The 19,891-nt window shown below is 39.6% G+C and overlaps 1 protein-coding gene across 1 annotated transcript; it reads left to right on the top strand.

Moving 5' to 3' along the window:
* Positions 1-522: 522 nt before the first annotated feature.
* melk (maternal embryonic leucine zipper kinase) lies at positions 523-11,006 on the top strand (the record flags this gene model as incomplete). The annotated part of the gene is made up of 17 exons (XM_079264346.1): positions 523-604; positions 685-770; positions 4,756-4,872; positions 4,961-5,104; positions 5,205-5,273; positions 5,485-5,577; positions 5,824-5,922; positions 6,036-6,104; positions 6,434-6,532; positions 6,814-6,900; positions 7,040-7,165; positions 7,563-7,724; positions 7,949-8,219; positions 10,015-10,111; positions 10,233-10,389; positions 10,644-10,747; positions 10,829-11,006. 17 exons carry the CDS (start codon positions 523-525, stop codon positions 11,004-11,006), a joined length of 2,040 nt encoding a protein of 679 aa, XP_079120472.1.
* Between the last annotated feature and the right edge of the window lie 8,885 nt (positions 11,007-19,891).

The following is a 19,891-nucleotide window of genomic DNA, read 5'->3' as shown; positions in this document are numbered from 1 at the left end:
AAACGTGGGGGCCAAACTGTATCCCTCGACTCTTGTACAACGGTGTCAACTAAGCTTCATTGCTGCAGTACCGCCACTTACCACTAGGAGAAGGACGCAAAAACCGGAAGCGGAAATGCTTTTTACGTCAACGTGCGAAATTCAAATTTCTGTAACAATTTAAAAACATCCCTGCTTGAGTCGAGGTTATTTTCTCCACATGGTTTAACAGACTTTTCGTGGCTTCATCTGGTTTAATAAATACAAATCAAGGTAAGAATGTAACATTAAGTAAAGTGCGTAAATTATTTAAAAATTATATTTTATTTATCTTGGCCTCTTTCGCATTTGTGGTGATTTTTCAGCAACTTTTCATCGTTATTGTGACACAGTAGTTGACGTGCTAGCTTGCCAATTAGCGTTAGTATAAAATGTTTTACTCAGAAACAACATTATCAGTTCATCAGCTGAGCGTATTCCTGACTCGTAAAATATTTTTGTCGCTACAGGGAGGTTTATAATCGACCAGCTGGTGAAGAGGGCATGCCTGTGGAAAGAACTGAGCACCGCGGAGGAGCTGCGGAACTTTACAAATATTATGAAGTGTATGAGACTATCGGCTCAGGTGACGTCTCTAATCCCTATTATGGTGTTAAAAAAAAGAAAAAAAAATGTAGTTACGTGTCTTGAAATTTGTGCTTTCAGGTGGCTTTGCTAAAGTCAAGCTGGGTCGACATATATTGACAGGAGAGAAGGTTGCCATTAAAATCATGAATAAGAAAGACCTTGGGGTAAGTAACGAAGAGTCCGCTTCAGCTAAAGTAAAGTAATCAAACAGCAAATAAACAACAAGTTTGATATAAATTTACATTAAATATCCAAAAAATGACTACCTGATATTGTTTTTTTTGTTTGTTTTTTTTAAATACACTGTTCAAATTATTCTAAGGTGTCTGTTTATTAAATAGTTTGGTTTTAGATTTTCTGTGTAGTCTTTTTTTGTATGTTTAGATTAGTGACAATTTCTGATTGTTTTCATAATTGGTTTCCCAGGTGAACTTAAAGGGAAACTATTTTAGGAAGTTGTTCCACAATATAACCAAAGCAGTATGAGGAATAAGAAGGGCTTTTCTGCTAATCAAAAAGGTGGTTTTGTGCAGTGCTTTTGGAAAGGTATGAAAACATGACACATTTCACAAAAAAAAAGAGTGGGAGTGTTGTGCTGGTAGAAAATTTGTGTGATTCTTAGAGCAAATGAGCTCATTCAAGTAAAGATGTATAAAGGAAAGCCTGGATCAGCCAAATGCATTATATTAAAAGAGTAGCTGTTAAAAAGCCACTGATGAGCAGCAATTGGCTGCTGGTGTCGCTGGAATCCCAACAGTTCAGTACAGAGGCTTGCTGCTGTTTATGAATTTGTATTTTAGCTACCTATAGCTATAATACATTTTGTTTATAGAGGGCTTTTAGGAAACTTAAAGATGCTTTACAGCTGGAGAATAGCAATAAAATTGAAATACATTCAAAACATCAATTGACAAATTTAGAAACACCAACAATTCTTATAACTCTTCACAATAAATCACTTCAGATCATTAAAAGCAACTCTGAAAAGACATGTTTTGGTGAGATATTTTTTTCCTGTCCCCCAGGTTCTCTTCTTAGTCATGAAGGAAATAGAAAGAAGGTTGTATTAGAGGAGCAGAGACCATGGCATGGTTTAAGGTGATGAAGGAGTTCAGTCAAATAGGAAGGAACCAGGTCTTTGAATGTAAGGTTGAGCATTTTGGATTGTATTCGTTAGAGAACATTAAGCCAGTGGAGTCACTGGAGGATGGGGATGATGTGGTCATGGTAAGAGGCATGATTGAGACAAGCAGCAGAGTTTTGAATGTTTCAAACTGTATGGTGAACTATGCAGGATGTTATTGGAGTAGTTCAGTCTGGATGAAACAAAAGCATGGATGAAGATATCAGTTGCAGAAAAGTGAAGAAATTGGCAGATATGGACAATGCTCTTCAGGTGAAAGAATATTGTACCGGTGAGTTGGTTGAGATGTTGCTCAAAGGCGCGGTCACTATACAGAGGTTGCAAATGTGAGAGGACGAAAGCACAAAAGGAGTTATCAAGTGAACCAGACACAGTACCCTGATTGATATTGTTGGAAAGTGGGGACTTAGATAATGAGCAGTATTTGGCATTTTGTGAGACAAGATTTAAGTGCTGTGCTAGTTATGTTTGGTGAGGATTCCAGACAGGAGAGATGGAATGATAAATGGTGTCAAATGCTGCAGAGAGATCCAAGAAAATGAAGGTAATCGGATGTCCAGAGTCAGAAGACCGAAAGATGCCACCTATTAGCCTTTGTTAAGTGTTTTGTGAGGAATCCAGACTGAAACTGTTCAAAATGGTTGTAGAAGAGGACATGTTAGAGTTAGGAGAAGACAAGTTCCAGAATTTTTTACAATTGATCATGTCACCTGGGTTAAGACCATGACGATGGAAATGACTGCAGCCAATTTGACTATGTGTAGAATTGAGGTGAGTGAGGAGTTAATGATAGTGGTCAAGAGGTGGGAAATAGTAGGAATGTGGTCTTTGAGCTGTAATGGTGGCATAACATCCAGTACAGAGGAAGTTTTCTTTATTTCAACCAGAATATCAGATGCCTCATCAGGGTTGAGAAGGGAAGAGTGGCTGGTCTGGCCTGGGGAATGAGTGGGTTTACTGATATACTTTTTAGGTGGTTATAGATGGTACTGATTTTGGACTGGAAAATTTGTAGGTATGATTTGCATTTTCCACCAGTAAACGAAGGTGTTGTGGGGTTTCAGAAGATGATTTGTAGCGTCGAAAGACTTTGGGATATTAAAGCGAGTGTAAATGAAATTGTATGAGTAAGTGAGCCTGCAGTGGTTAGAGCATCTTTTTATTGGTGGATATGGCGTGTGTAAACCTGAAAGTGAATTGCAATTCTATTTTTTTTCTTTGTAGAGTCTCTCCAATTTATGTTTCTGGGCTTTTATTTGATGAAGTTCTGTTGTGTACCAATGAGATGAGTGGGAGAATGAAACTGTTTTGAGAGGAGCCAACTGGTCCAGGGAGGAGGAGAAAAGGTAGTTGTGAGAATAATTGACAAGAAGAGATATCATCAGGTGGTGGAGGAAATGAGGCTGATATCTTTTTCCAGGGATTGAGGCATAGAGAACAGAAGGACATGCATATCTCAGGGTCCTGAAGGTGATTGTCCACTTTTTTTCTTTGGGTGTGAGAGTTGAGTATCAGTGACAAAAGTTATCAGAAGATAATCCAACAGGTTGAAGCTTAGGCTGGAGAGCTGGTTCAGTGACATTCCAGAGGGACAAACCAAGTCCAGTATATGACTGTGTGTTTGTGGAGAAGCTCACAAGTTGGGTTATGTTATCTAAACCAATGGCTAATATGAGCAGTGCTTGCAGACAGTAGGCTCATAAATACATGTAAACTCATTTTTCTTGAGTTTTATTCACTGATTAATGCTGTCCTACACTAGATGGTCCAGATTATTAGAGGTCCGGATAGTTGATCGATGGCCACTGTATGCAATGTGGCCGTGATGTCAGCAAGGTGGTCGTGGAGTGATGATGGTAGGCCTCTTAAGGGTTCCTGAGAGGGTAAAACTGGATTTTGCAAAATATGTGCAATTTCTAACCTTTTCTTGCCATGGTATAAAGGAATAACTATGCCTTCTGCAGTAAAATATATGTCATGCAAGGCAACACACTATCCCATCCTGTGGTTATGAAGGCAGATAAACTAATGGTGTGGCCACCATCATCCTCTGACCTTAACCCTACTGAGAACCTGAGAAGCATGCTGTAAATTAACGGTCCATGAGGGTGGACAGCAGGATATCTCCAAGCAACAACTTTAGGAGGAAATTATGGTATCCTCAATGGAGATCAAGGCAGAAATTATCCATAGACTTGCAAATTCAATTTATGTTAGTGTTAAGGTGGTATTTCAAACTGTACCTTGTACCTTGATTGGTAAGAAAATTCCATTTTTCTTGTTAGTTTTTGTTCAAGTTATATTACAACTTAGTATGATTTGACATATAACTTAGTATGATTTTAGGTGATCAAAAATAAACTATTTAGTCAAGTGATCTTTTGTTGTTATTCTTCTTCGTCCAAATGGGAAACTTTGTGTAGAGCATGTAACAATATATTAATTTCTAACACCGTGGATTTCACTGAACTGTTATTGTTGCTTTTATTCATAAATGAACAAACCTAAACGATAACCTCAGTCTGTTTACGATCCTATTCCAGTAGTATGGGTTCAACATAATGTCAAAGGTCCATACATGATAATAGAAACAATGGCAACATTTTGCAGAATATGTTAGGATTTTAATATATACAACATTTACATTTAAATAGTATTTAAATGAATAATTAACTGGGGCAATTGCTCTCTGTTGGAGTATCAGTCTGACTATTACCCAGTCATCTGAGCTGTGTTATATGTAGTTCATATTCCCCAGAAAATTTACAATATCTTCCTGTGTCTTCCTTTATTTGTAGCTGGTGAATTTTGTTAGAGAACCTTACTTCACTCGAAGTTAAAAAAAAAAAAAAAAGATTACTGGGTTCAGTTAAAACTAATTTGTCAACTGGGTTTTGATATTTGAGTGACAATGAGTCCTACATGGAATAACATTAAAATGAAAGATGACATATTCTGTTGGAATAAAAAAAAAAAAAAGGAAAAAAGACAATCTCTCTCCGCAGGATGACTTGCCACGCGTGAAACTGGAAATTGAAGCCATGAAGAATCTGAGTCATCAACATATCTGTCGACTGTACCACGTCATAGAGACTTCCACTCAGATCTTCATGGTGCTTGAGGTAAGTCATATACAGTACACAGAGTAGCTTATGAGTATAACATGAGTATTTTGGTCCCTTTTCTTTATTTTTCTTCCTTCTGTCTCAGTACTGTCCAGGTGGGGAGCTGTTTGATTATATCATAGCAAAAGACCGGCTCTCAGAAGAAGAGACCAGGGTGTTTTTCAGGCAGATTGTTTCCGCGATGGCCTACGTTCACAGCCAAGGATATGCACACAGGGACCTAAAGCCAGTAAGAATAGTAATTATTTGTATGTATGTCAAGAGTTAAACCAATAAGTACGCATTTGGTTCTAAGTACAGACTGAAATGTTTGTTGTTCTGAACTGTAGGAAAATCTGTTGATCGATGAAGACCATAACTTGAAGCTTATAGACTTTGGCTTATGCGCCAAACCGAAGGTACAGCACCACATTCCCTGTCCCATTGTAGGAAGATCAAACATAGAAATAAGTTCAATTGATTTAAAGGGCAAAGTTACATAATGTCGTAGTTGTTGCATTTTCTACAAAGTAATCCCCACTTTTATCTGTTTTTGTTTTGTTTTTTATTAAAAAAAAAGGAGGGAAAAAAATACCTCCTAATATTGTTACGTAATTGTTTCTGTCTCAGGGGGGTTTAGGTTATGAGTTGATGACGTGTTGTGGGAGCCCTGCATACGCTGCTCCTGAACTTATCCAGGGAAAAGCATATATTGGTTCAGAGGTAAGACTTGTCAACTGTATCTCTTTACAACTTAGAAACAAAAGGATTGATTTGAAGATGATTTCCAATGACTGGATTTGCATTTGTTCTCAGTAAGAATAATTATTACCTGCCTGTTCCACAAGTCTGCACTTTTCATGGTGTTCAGATCATATCCGCTGGTGCATGACTCGGTGCAACTGAGCTGTGAAATCCTATCTGTAAGATTTGATGTTGAAAAGCCGCTGTGTGATGTATAACCTCCAGGCTGATGTGTGGAGCATGGGAGTTCTGCTGTTTGCTCTTCTCTGTGGATACCTGCCCTTCGATGATGACAACTGTGTGGTCCTTTACAAAAAGATTACAGTAAGAGCACTGCTGCTGCAGTAAAATTCACAGCTGAAATACAGCTAACTGAGCACATTTTAATAATGGAGAGAAGCTTTTATTTCAATTTCAATGTCTTGTTTCTTTTTCAGAGGGGTAAATATGACCACCCACACTGGCTTTCTCCAGGTAGTATTCTTCTTCTCAACCAGATGATGCAGGTGTGTATTCAGTCCATGTTTGCTCTTTTTATTTCTTAATTCATCAGTGATGACCACTCCGCTTCTCTACTGGTTAGAGTTTTAGAAATGTAAACACACAAGTAAAAATAGTGTGATGACACTTCTTCTCTTGTTGAAATCCAGCAGCTCTCAGTTGTAAATCTGTTGTGGAATTAGTGAAACAAAAAGGGCTATTAATGTATGACTTCAGACATATCTAAAACGTTTAACATAATTAAAAGATCATTGAACTGTAAAGTAAAACAGTCACAATGAGGAATATGTAGTCTGTTAAACGTTTACCTGTAGTGTCTGTGTCTGTCCTGTAGGTGGACCCCAAGTGGCGTTTGACAGTCAGGCAGCTGCTGGATCATCCCTGGGTGATGAAGGACTATAACAGCCCCGTAGAGTGGTTCAGCAGACAGCCGGTACAGATACACAGGACATAACTATATAAACAGAAAAAAATTACCATCATAGCTTAGCTTGTTATGACGACACGTAGTAATCAGCCAATTCTATTTCTCCATACTTGACTTGGTTCTTGTCAACTGACTAAATCCTTTTGTGCGTTTTTTTTTCTTCTTCCTGTTTTCCTAAATCACCATATCAATAAACAGTTGCACATTTCACTATCATGCACGTGTTTTTGTGTTTTTTGTTTTTTTTGTTTATTTCAGGGGTTACATGTCTGTTTATTTTCTTGTAGCTTGGCCACATAGATGAAGACTGTATCACTGAGATGGCAGTCAACATGAAGCGATCACGAGAGAGCACCACAGCGCTGGTTAAGGAGGTGTGTGTCTGTGTGTGCTCATATTTGAGCATGTCCATCGATGGTGTATTGTATATAAAGCTATGTGGTTTATAAATGTAGAATTACACATATTTTCCATTAGAAATGGAAATTAATGGATTAAACTTGATTCTTTCAGTGGAAGTATGATCAGACCACAGCTACATATTTGCTGCTGCTTTCAAAGAAGCAGAGGGGAAAACCGGTCCGTCTGCGCCCTGAAATGTCTCTCTGCATGGATTCTCCTCTGAACCAAGGACTGCAGGTCAGACACACGACCACATCTTCTGCTGTGCTTTGGTCTTTTAAGACTACTCATGGCTACATGTTTGGTCAACCATGTTGTTTTAATTACTTGGTGATTCTATTTAGCAAGATCAAATCAAATCAAAGTTTATTTGTATAACACCTTTTATACAAGAAGCAGCTCAAAGTGCTTTACATACATTAAAACAAGTACATCATCATTCACACACGCATACTGACACACCCCCAATCTCACGTTGCCTGAGAGAGCTTCTGAAATAATCTTCTGTCTCTTCAACAATAATATTGGTAGAAGAATAAACATAAAAGAGATAACATCTGGCTTGGCAGACTGATCTGGAGCTTTTTGTCCTGTTTATTTTTACTATGTCTTTTTCCCCCTTTATCACCGTCAGACAAGAGATGGCCTTCAGTTCAGCAAGGATGACGACGCTGTGATTGTTGGCTCCTTGGACTTTTGCTCAGAATATATTGATGACTGTCCATGGGTGTCAGTCCAGCAGTACACACCCCAGGGAGTGAGAGGTCGGCCAGATGGGAGCACAAACAAAGACGCAGTATGTTGACGTCTCAGCTTCTTTATCATGTGTTTATATGTAGCTTCACTAAGCGAGAAGAGAAGTTTAAAACCTTTGATGTGCTGGAAGATCCTTTCCATCTGATGACAAGTGTGGAGGAGATTACTGAAATTATATAACAATGTGACTTGTGTAAAATCCAATAAACCCAGCCTGACTGTTTAAGAGAACCATACCTAATATTTCTCTTTCCATCTCTAAAGAGGTTGACGTCTCCATCAGTGGAGAAAAGATATGGTCAAAGCCCAGCAGCAGAGAGGGGGAGGACAACACCACTCCATCAAGAGAAGAGGGAAGTGCGGACCAATGAGAACAAGGAGAACATTGCCGAAGAGAAAGGAGCAGAAAATTTTGCTTTGCCTCCCCCTCGCACCCCTGTGTCCAATAAGAGGAACGTACGTGCCAATAAGAAGGTGTTGACCACACCCAATCAAAGCACAGGTGTTACCAAATCTAATGTGGGCACACCTAAAGGTAAGAAATTTCTCTAAGCAGTGGCAGTAATGGGGTATAGACAATACAGGGCTTCATACAGTTTATTTGTATACTGTAATTGTTTGTTTTTCTAAACAAGGGACTGAAGTACATTCTGTATTAGATTAGATTTACATTAATCAAATGGCCTTTTCCCCATTCCCTCCTCTCGTTTATCCTGTAGCCTCAGTCTCTTGCCACTTTCATAATCACAAGTGCCACAACCACATGCTAGACATTTGCAAGTAAATTGTCTTCTGGTAATAAACTCGTTTATTGGGCCTGTTGTTTTTATCCCAAAGCCACTCGTATTTCAATGATTTAACTGTCATTATGCCGCTGGAACGGACACGCATTTGGATTCACACACGCACACTCCCTTATCACTGTCAACTGAAAGGTGAGGTTATTATCAGGAAGCTAATTCTATTCACTATCTCTAAATGAAGGGCACTAATATGAATGGAGAATCATTAAAGTCTTAATTATTTGTCACAGTGACTCTCTGCTCAGACGTCCAGCCTCATTAGTTTCCTGTAAAAATTTGGCCAACAGCCGGCGAACTCGCTGCAGCTGACCCGGTTGATGTTCAATCCTTGCAGCTCAGCGCTGCTCTCTTTTGCAGCCTTCTGTTTTTGTGGGCTGCAGCACGGAGCAGACACGCTCCCTGTGACATGCTTGTCCACACACACACACACCCACACACAGTAGACTGTATGTGTGTCCCTAGGCGTGTGCTGTGACAGGTGTAGCTGTCTCCTCCCTTGCTCATTGTCCCACATGGGGTGTAGTGACATGTGTTCTCTTCCCTCTAAAGCCCAACTCTCTCCTGTGTGTCTATATTTGTGGGTTTGCATGAATGTATGCGTGTCGGCTTTAGTTTGTCTTTGGGTTCACAAATCCAAAGTCAAATGCAGCCGAGAGCAAAGGGCTTTCACCTAAACAGTTTCACCTTTAATCCAACCCCCTTTGGTTGGCATTGAGGTAATTCCATGGTATCTTAACCTTTTTATTTTTACTTTTAATGAAAGCTTTAATAATGAGGGAAATATTCAGTTTACTTCATTAATTTTTCATTATTGGATTTGTTGAATAGTGCAAATGCAGCTTTACAAGAGCTGGAAGATATGGACAATCATCTTTTTGGGTGTTTTTATTTTCTTTTTACTTTTTGTAACCTTGAAAACTTTTTCTTTACGGAATCTAAAGTTTTTATGCACAATATCAATTAATAAGAGCAAAAGCTGTATTTTCTTAGTTGTGACAGGTTAGATTACAAGACTGACCATTTTCATGATTTACAAAAAAAACTACATTTAAAACATTAGAATTTCATTTTGGAAATTAAAATATTTTTATTTACTTTGTGAATTGCATTCTAACTTTATCTTTAATGTTAATTTAGATGAAAACAGTCTCAACAAAATGTAATTCAGAAGAAATGTCTGAATGGGGTACATTTGATTCTTGCTGTGTTGTATTGTAGTCCTTTGTTGTGGTTGATGGTTTGGACAGAAGTGGGGCTCTGGTTTTTGTCTAAATATTCTGTCTCAGTGTGAAACAAACACTTCAGTATTTTCTTCCCACTGGTGCCCTGTCATGTGACGGATACGACCCTAGGATGATATTGAAACATCTTCAGCAGCTGTGGCTTCTCTTATTATCACTGAGGGAGAACTGGTTCTGGCCTTGGAGTGACAAAGAAAGAACCAGTTGTTCAAAACCAAACTAGTTTCCTTTGTGCTTTTGTGGTTTATTTTGAGTAAAAATGGCGTCTTCTCGGGTTATGTTGTAGGTGGTGACGTGATATCTAAAGAGCAAAGCAAGAAGACTGCAACAGAGAACAAGGATACAACAAATATCGAGGTACTAGCCTTCAGTCCAGAGCGCAGGTGAGTGGACCACAGAAAAAAATGGAGACTTGGGGGGGGTTTGGGAGGTGGGGGGCGGATTCTTGGGGGTAAATACTGATACAGGATGGAGTTTATATGTGTGATGATGTTTGCTCTCCAGGTCCAGGTCGCTGGACATGGCTGTCACAGGAGACAGCGGGAAGAAAAGGCGAGGAGGAAAGATGTTTGGTTCCCTGGAGAGAGGCCTAGATAAGGTGATCACCATGCTGACCCCGAGTAAGAGACGGGCTCTCCGTGATGGTCCTCGCAAGATTAAGGTATAAGCATCCCAAAAACTGTCACACGTAGCTGGTGCTCCAGATTTATAGGATTTTTTTCTTAAATCTCCAACAGCTCTTATACAAGCACATAAACTGAAGTCCTCTGTCAGAGTCCTAATTCTTTTTTTCTTCTTTTTCATTAGTTGATAATTAAGGGACAAATCAAATTAGTTTCTCACTGAATTTGAATAGCTGGCATTTACAATTGAATTAAATCCCCAGAGTTTCTCATCAGTGGCTTTATCTTCTAGGCTCAGTATAACGTCACTTTGACCAGCCAGACCAATCCAGACCAGGTCCTAAACCAGATCCTGTCCATCCTGCCAGAGAAAAACGTTGACTTTGTACAGAAAGGGTAAGAAGACACACTTTTTGTCTCAATTCTTTTGGAAAAAGTGCTTCTGTTTCCACACTATTTGTTCAACACATTATTCAGGTACACCCTGAAGTGTCAGACCGCGGGGGACTTTGGGAAGGTAACCATGGCGTTTGAGCTGGAGGTGTGCCTGCTGCAGAGGCTGGAGGTCGTTGGGGTTCACCGACAGAGGCTGAAGGGAGATGCTTGGGTCTACAAACATCTGGTGGAGGACATCCTCTCCACGTCTAGTATCTAAACAACGCACTTTATTGACATTTTCCAAGACGCTGGTCTTTTGTGTCAGTCGTGAATTTCAAGTGTGTGTGTGTAAGAACTTGGAGTGACTGATTGGTGAGCGAGGTGGGAATTCAGACACATAGAAGTGCACATTAATGATCAGTTCTTTAATATTAATTTGAAATAGTAAAAACAAGCCTTAGGCCAGCCTGCATGATGCATCTTATAGTGAGGTTATGAAGATTACATGTCAGTATCCTGTACAATGCATATTGTTAGATGTTGAATAGTTTTTCTTTTACTTACATTTTCCTACGTTATTAAGCTAAATATGAGTTTCTATCATTTCTCTTGAGATGAATGTGTGTGCCTGCATGCGTGAAATGTAACAGGAATATTTACATCATACCTTCCAGCTGCCTGTTACCATATTTATGTCTGATGTTATTCACCCCTGAAGGTGTAGCATTACTAATTTACCATTTTGTTTTTTTTATGTATGTTTACATTTCTGTCACTGTGTTTTGCATGCTTAGTGTTTGTTTTATCTGTTTTTCTGCTTTTTGTTTCCACACTGTCTAAGATTTTTATTATGTAAAAGTAAAATAAATGATTTTTGCATTTATTGTGTCAGATGATTGAAATGAGTTTAGTTACTTCCTAAGATCTTTTTTTTAATTATTATTATTATTATTCATTCAGCAGTCAGTGGAGCAGCGGTGTGTTTACACTCTGTCATCAACCTTCTGTTTTTACAGGCTTCACTTCACTTTGAGAGATTGATGGTGACAGCTGAGCGAAGTGACTGAGCCACACAGATGAGCTGTGTAAGATGGCGAATATCTAAGATACTGCTTGTTTCAAATTGAGTTTGTACATCAAATTAGTATTAAAGACATTGGAAATGATGGCTGGACATGATTATTACCAAAAGATGTTGATTTTCCCAGCACTATCTACAATTTTAAAGATTCAATTAACTGTAGCATCATTTATGTATCAAAATAGGAGATTTATTTCCAAGTGCCGCTTAGGCAGGTTTTGCAGCTGATCAGTGTTTATTTGTGACAGGTTCTCCTTGGTGTCCCAGCAGGGAAGAGAAGGGTAATTGTAAGTTCAGTTGATAATAGGGGAACATTTAACCTTAATGGGAGTCGGACAGAATGTGGAGGGTGGCGTGATCATTTAAGACAGGTGAAGGTTAGAGCCGGAGCAATAAACAAGCACGATCCTCTGTTTATTCTGGTAACAATGTGTTCGAGGTTGGTGGATTGGAATAATGGGAAGTGTCTGGACTGAATCTGTTTTAAACCTGCCTTTGTTTTCTTGTTAAAGCCCTTTTTTCCCCCACATTCATTGTTTAGATTTACAGTCTTTAACTTGAATTTTTTAAGCTTTAGTTCTGAGTCAAAAATTTGAAGCTTTACAGACCAAATGTTCAAGTTGCTTGAAATAAAATCATGAAGTCCAGTTTGTGACTTATAAAAGAAGGTGCATAAAGTGATATGCCATTATCCCTTCCCCTGAAGCAGGTGATTCCTATTTTCCTGAAATCAGTCTGGTGCTGTTCAGTCAGTCACTATTGGTTGAAAACTAGAACAAGGGAGCCTCTGTCCTGCAGAAAGAGGATTACTTAAGTAAAGCTGAAAAACTTTGCAGAATAGAACAGCATGAGAGAGGAAGGAGGGAGCTGACAAGGCTGGGTGAGAAATTTTTTATTATTTAATAAACTAATAGTTTGATGAAATGTATGATGCTTTCCTGGATCATGTGGAAGAGATCTGTGTTTCTTTGTCATTTCCAGGGTTGTAAATGTAAGGGCATGTAAGCAAAATGAGGCTTCTGTTGGCAACGACTCTCATTTTTCTCTTCCTTTGTGAGTTGATGATTTCTTGTAAGAATTTTGTCATATTGATGTAACATTTCACTTGCTGTTCTTTTAGGTAGGTGTGTGTGTTTTTTCATTTGTCAAGTTTCTTTTAATTGCTTATTTTTGCAGGGCTTCTGAAGGCTCAGCAGTCAAATGACAATGCAAAAGTTTGTGAGGTAGGTTGATGGTAAATCCGGTGAAGACTGTCACTATTGTGTGTTCTTGAGGACTTCCAACAGAAACTCATAACCAGACTTATGTTTTCTAGTGAAATATTAGATACATTAGCCTCTTTAGCTTTGCTGCCCTATGTCCTCCCAAAAACACATTTAAAAAAAAGTTGGTAATTTTCCAAAATGTGGCATAAAATTAAAATTGTTTTTAATCTTTTTCTATGTTTGTAAATATTGTGCTTTCACTGAAAAACTTTATTCTGCTGAAAAATATAGAATTGCATACAACCAACGTCCTCATAAGTATAAACAAATGGGGTGTCCAGCTCTGGTCAAGAAGCCAGAGGCCCTTTGGAAACCTCTGGTGTACAGATACACATTTGCCTGAAGTGTTACATCTTAAGTTTGCTTTTTACTTTACTGGGAACTGAGGATAGTTGGTGTTGGAATTTTTCAGAGGGCTGTTTATCGATTAATGGTCAAAGTCAATTAATTTTGCTCAATGGTCTATTTTGATTAAATTTTTTTATAAATAGGTATTCTCTATATACTTTTTGTTTTAATAGTCTGGGTTGCAGGCAAGTCAGTCAATCTGTGTATTGAGCTACTCTACAGTTGTGGGGGAAAAAAAGTATTAAGTAACCTTTTTTGTTTTGCAAAACTTTTTATTTTTAATTCGTATTATAACTAAAGTGGCATTTGTCTGGAAAACAAGGGTGGTCAAACTTTTTTTTTTTTTTTTTTTTTTTAATGCCATGTTGTGCAGAATGCGGTCAAACTGCGTCTTGCTGAAGTGACCACAAAATATTCATGGAAATAAAACCTTGAGGATATAGGAAACTCCAGTATAATACTCTGCATCAGTGGTGCCTTCACACAGATGCAAACCAGTCATGGTGTGGGACCTGATGCATCACCATGAATCCCGGCTTTTACACCTTTCACTGTTGCGGTCTGAATGCTCCCTCTCCTCTTTGGCACATAGAACCAGGTGACAGATAAGCAGCTTAAACATCGACTAATCTGACCACACAAGCTGTGTACTATGTATTTCTACTCATTTGAGAGGAGCTCATTTGGAGTTTATATGTGGCTTTCTCTTGGCATAATGCTGTTTTAGGTTACATTGCATTACATACAGATGCATAACATTTTTTTCAGGGTACTCTCAACCCCCTGTGGCTGTATTGATTATGGTGGCATGACGGTTTCTCAGATGATGCCGCCTGAGGGCTTGAAGGTCACATCTATCCAAATGTTTTTTATATGGAGGGATTTTCAAACTCCCTGAATCTTTTGTTTTGAAAGATTCAACCTTTTTTATATGAATTTTGCATTGAGAAATATATTGTACAAAAACATAGTAATGTCTAATTTTAAAAGTACAACAATGCTTATCTTAGTAGCAACGCTGAATAATGACTGAGAAAGGAAATGTCTCACTCTGCAGTTATAGTTCTCGTAGGGGGAAAAAAAAAAAAAAGCCAGTTTGCTTTTTCTTTACCGAAGTTGTATCCTGGATCACTGCAGTCTGAACACCACATGCTCATCAAAGTTGAGACGGATAGAAACGAACTGGCGAACAACTTGGAGCATTCTGCAGCTAAACCAGAAAGCTGAAAGAAAATGACATGATGGACAAAGAACACATCTCTGAAGTGGTGATAAAGGTCCTGTGTGTCTGCCAGCTGCCTACATGGCGGTGCAATTTGAAGAAATCACAATCGCACACGGTTAGCTAAAAGGAAATGTATGTTCCATTTTTATCAGCTCTGTGTATCACACGTCCTCGTTGCATTTTTATCTTGCAGGCAGGATCCGTGAGCGACAAAGTGGTATCTCTCCTCTTATCGCCTCTGTCGCTGTACCCCTGGATGGCCTCCACGCTGCTCAGATTTGTCATGTCCGTTCCCGCTCTCGTCTTCAGCTCCCTTTATCACACCCTGATGCTGCTTCTTGCAGCTCCTTGGTGTGTCGCCACAGTCGGCCTCTCCTTGCTGCTAACAGGTCTCCACGTTGGGCTGTACCTGCTTCACATGGCGTTGGTGGTTGGGGTGGTGGCCATTATGACCATCACACAGCACAAGATGGCCGACGGCGCCGCTGCCAATGAAGGGAAGCAAAATGAAATGCCGATTTCATGGAGAGAACTGGGAGAGCATCAAGGAAAACCCAGATCAAGAACGACTGGTCGTAGAGCTGCACAACAGGGATGAACTCTGCTTTATGGTGATGTTGTTTCTGTGTGTTAGAAAACACCCGCCGCCAAGTCAGTCCTACTTTTTCCTTTATGTAATGAATGTAAAACTGTTTTTTCTTTCTCTTTTAATGTTTGAGTTTAAATTGGCTTTGAGAATATTTGTATGGCGCAAAATAAAAGGCACTAGTACGAGTCCTCGTGATCTAAATGAGGGTGAAATATATATTTGCTAGCTGCTTCTTTAACAAAGAGCCTCCAGTTGTCCACTTATCTATCTCTCTCCCATTTTCTCCTTCCTAGTCTTTAAATGTGGCTTCCCAATTATCTGAGGATTGTTGTGCTGTTTGCTCCCCATCTGCAGATGTTATCATTAGACATGTCTGTCAAATGGAGATGAGAGGATAAGAGCAGAAGAAGGGGAAAATAAGAGAAAATGCTCTGCATTCGTTGCGTTGGTGTCTTTTAATGTTTGCATGTTTATACAGTGGAGTCCAACAGTGCAGGGCATGCAAACCATATTCCTGAAAAACACTAATAAAGCGAGTTAACAGGGAGAGAAACTACATGTGGTGGAGGCACTGAGCCACAGCAGCGAATGCTTGCCCAACCAGTAAACAGCACGTGTCGACAAACAGGGGCTCTCAGGAAAGCATTAAAATTTCATAAAAACTTCTTTTTTCTTTTTTTTTTATATCAAAACTATTAACACTCTTGCCAAAGGGTGAAGCCACACAAAGTGGGGTGGGGTGGTAAACTTTCTGTGCTGTTGTACGTGTGTGTGTGTGTGTGTGAATGAGACAGAGAGACAGAAGGGAAATGAGGCTGGATCATAGAGATTTATTACATAGCCATGGCATCCTAATTAGCATAAAGACTGGACCGGCCCACTCAAGCAGAGAATTAAAAACCTTAATTGTGCTGTCAGCCTTCTTCTCTCTTTCTCACTGTTGACTCTACTTCATTCCACTCACATTCGGCGCCGTTCGCCCTCTCGTCCCTGCTTATGAAGTAGCCCGCATCCATGCTGTTTAATTGCTGGTGATAAATGGGAAGCTGGCTGTTTGTAATTGTCTCTGAGATGGGGAAAGAGGTGATGGAGATCGTTTTGACGAATGAGAGGAAGAATTTCTTTTCCTTTTAGGTAATTTATCAAATGTTTACAAGAAGGGAGTAAATTAGCTTGGCAGACACAAGGGAGGAAGTGTTCCTTAGATTTGATGCCTGTCCAGATGGAAGATGCATTGTTTTCCAGTATTCTGTCCATGTCAGAGATGGAAAATATTGTCCACTTGCAACATTTGTGTGATTGAAAAGTTGGTCTAGTAAGACCTCATTTAGATTCAGAAATCCATCTAAAACTTGATCTGACCTGTGTCTTTTTTTTTCTTTTTCTTTTTTTCCCGCTAAATATTAAACAGTGAAATTCCTGCCTGACAATGAATTTAAGTACCAGCTGGTGTGTTGAGAGCCACTGAAGTCTTGTTTTTCCTCGTGTTTGTTTTATTTCTGCAATGGCATTGTTCAGCCAACACCTTTTGGGGTGGGGAATAATTTAACATACATTTACTGGTTAATTAGGTCTAGCTTAGTTTATTAAGTATAGCTTGCTAATACTGGCCTGGACCCACTTTTTTCTTTAGAACTGTCCTAATCCTTTGTGGCATAGATTCAACAAAGCGGCTGTGATTTGTCTGAAAATACATGATTTAAATGTCCCGTCCCCACCTCATCCTAAACATAGATGGAAATCTGGTGACGGGGAACTCATCGTCATATTAATGAAATTAGTTTGAGATGATTTAAGCTTTGTGACATTGTGCTTTATCCTACTGGAAACCGTTAGAAGATGCTACACTGCGCTCATAAAGGGATGGATATGAGCAGTAACCATACTCAGGTAGGCTGTGGTATTTTAGCCGGCACACAGGGCCAAAAGAGAACCAAGAAAATATTTCCCACCCTCACCATTACACCACCAGCATCAACCACTTGCATCCATGCTTCATATTTACACCCAATTCTGAACAAACTGAATGTTGAAGCTGAAATTAAGACTCATCAGAGCAGCTTTTGTAAGTCTTCTACTTCTACTGTCCTGTGATGGTGAATAAATTCATCAGATCCCTGACCGTAGCACTACCTGGTGTAGCCTGCTTCAAGGTTGTGTTGTGCTGAGATGGTGGTATGGCGTATTTGGTTGTTAACAGTGTATCCATAGTCTCCAACCAGTCTGTGCGTTCTCCTTTTGACTTCTTACAAAGCATTTTCATCCAGGCAACCGGACATTTTATCTTTCTAGGACGGTTCTCTGTAAACTAAATAGATGGAAGTTTGTGAAAATTCCAGTAGAGAAGCAGATTCGGAAAACTCTGACCAATTTGGCAACAGCAACCATGCCAAGTAAATGCCTAATCTTCCTCATTCTGATGCTCAGTTTGAACTTCACCGAGTTGTCCTGATCATGTCTGCATGGCTCAACATACCGAGCTGCTGCCATGCGATTGGCTGATGTGCTCTTTGTTTTAACAAGCAACTGTACAGGTGACCTTTATGAAATAGTATGTTTTTTATTCAGAATCCCTCTGTTCAAATTAAGTGTTAAAGTCATTGAAACTTAACGTCTTCCTCACCATTAGGAAAAAAGTGAGGCTGCTGAAAGTGTTGGGAGCAGGAGGAGGAACACAGTATGTCGGTGAAAAGTCCTGTTTGTGTGTCTCTCCTGTCAAAGCCTCTCCTACAGCAGCAGACGAGGTTAAGACTTAGGAGGCCAACTCCTCTCACACCGCGTCTCCCTCAGCTCTGACAGCTCAAACACACACCACACACACACACACACACACACACATATATAAGCAGCAGCACTCCTAACATGAGCTTAAACTTTGCACTTTATCCAGTCCTCCCAACTCCTACGTCCTTTTTAATGTGTCTGCTCTTCCTCCCCGTCTTCTTTCCCACTCTTTCTCTGGTTCTCCCTTTGCTTCACTTTCGCTCATTGTTTTATCTTTTTCTATCTGTACTCTTCTTTTTCTTCTCTCTTTCTCTAATTGGTCTCCACTAGGTTAGCTTAGACAGGCCTATTCATCATAGCACCATCCTCAGAGACAAACCCTCAGGGAGCAAAGGGGAGATAGACGGAGTCAGACCGGAGGGCGATAGGGTCTGCCGCTTGTCAACTCACTTCTCTCCTCTTTTTTTCCCCTCTTTCTTCCTCTCTACCCTCTCTTGTCTCTCTGCTCAGTGCAGAGATGTCAGTTTTGCAGAGGAAAGGGGTGGGGGGTGTAAGGGTAGGGGGAGGGAACGTAGACACATTAGTTAGGCTATTAGTTCAACAAGCTGCTTCCATGCCTGTCAATGGTCCGACACCCATGCACACACATACACAAACTGCATACGCACAAACTCCTCTCTGATGTCTGACATTTGTAACATGTAGTATCTGTGTGAGAGGGGGACCGAGAGTGACAGGTCAAGCTGCAAAAATTAGAGCAAAGTGTCTTGTCATTTAATGAGTAAAACATGATGCATAAACACTCCTTACAAGTTGAACTCATTTTCCAACTGTTTTACATCTCTTTGCCTTTGAGTGTGTGTGTGTGTGTGTGTGTGTGTGTGTGTGTGTGTGTGTGTGTGTGTGTGTGTGCTGGAAAGGGCAATGAGAAGCATGTAAAGCTTCATTGTGTAAAGTCCAAATGTCTTCTGTGATAAGGTCAAACCTGATTTTCACCACTGTAAGCGTGTCAGAGAGTTTCTCTTCATTTGATGAAGTAGACGGAGTCTCTGAGCTGCAGACGGCCGACTTCTTTATGATCCCAAGCGAAGTTTAGAAACACAGACTTGCACAGTGATTAAGACCTGAAAGGGATTTGATGCAATTAGGATGCTGATGCTCATTAAGTGAAACAAACATATAAAAAGTCTTTGCTCTTTTGGTTCTTGGCAGGTTTGATGTGCAACCCTTTTAAAATTAAGCTTTGTCCACTTGCAGATCCTCATAGATTGATTGAAGATGCCTAATTTCTTCTTTAATATGCTTAAACTGTGGTCCAGAAAAATCATATGTGATGCACAAGCATGCATGTACATTTTTATTTTTAAAGCACTTTTCATATAAAAATATGAAGTGCTTTGTAAATAAATCTTGATTCTTTTATGAAGCAAATGACAAATTACTTGGTATTTTATGTGGTAATCTACTCAGTAAAAGTTAATTGATATTCAAAATAATTACGGATAATATTGTCCTACTTGTTGGATTTTATTTTAAATATTTCCACATCCACCATATTGATGCCAGACAAATTCACTTGGATATAAACAGGAAAGGGAGCAAAGATGTCAAACGCAGCAGAAGTCATGAATATGCAGCTCGTGCAGCCGCTCACCCCTGCTCCATCCCTCCCCTCCATACGTTTTGTCAGATTCTCTCAGCTTTCTCCATGTTTGATTCAGATCTACCCGTTCTCTTATTCCTAACACCTCTTCAGCATCTCTTCTCCTTCTCTGTTTCTCTCCTACGTGAGGCCCTCTACACTAATCATCTGAGGCCCAATTATACTCAGTTGGCCCCACACCTCCTCCCTACAGGGGCTCCAGAGGGCCAAAATATACAGACGCTGACTGACGTTAATTTGCATGACTTCTTGGCCTCCATAAGTACC

Source organism: Telmatherina bonti (genome assembly GCF_933228915.1).
Source record: "Telmatherina bonti genome assembly, chromosome: 3".
Lineage (NCBI taxonomy): Eukaryota > Metazoa > Chordata > Actinopteri > Atheriniformes > Telmatherinidae > Telmatherina > Telmatherina bonti.
Note: the sequence above shows the minus strand (reverse complement) of the source record. Positions and strands in the feature narration are given on the sequence as shown.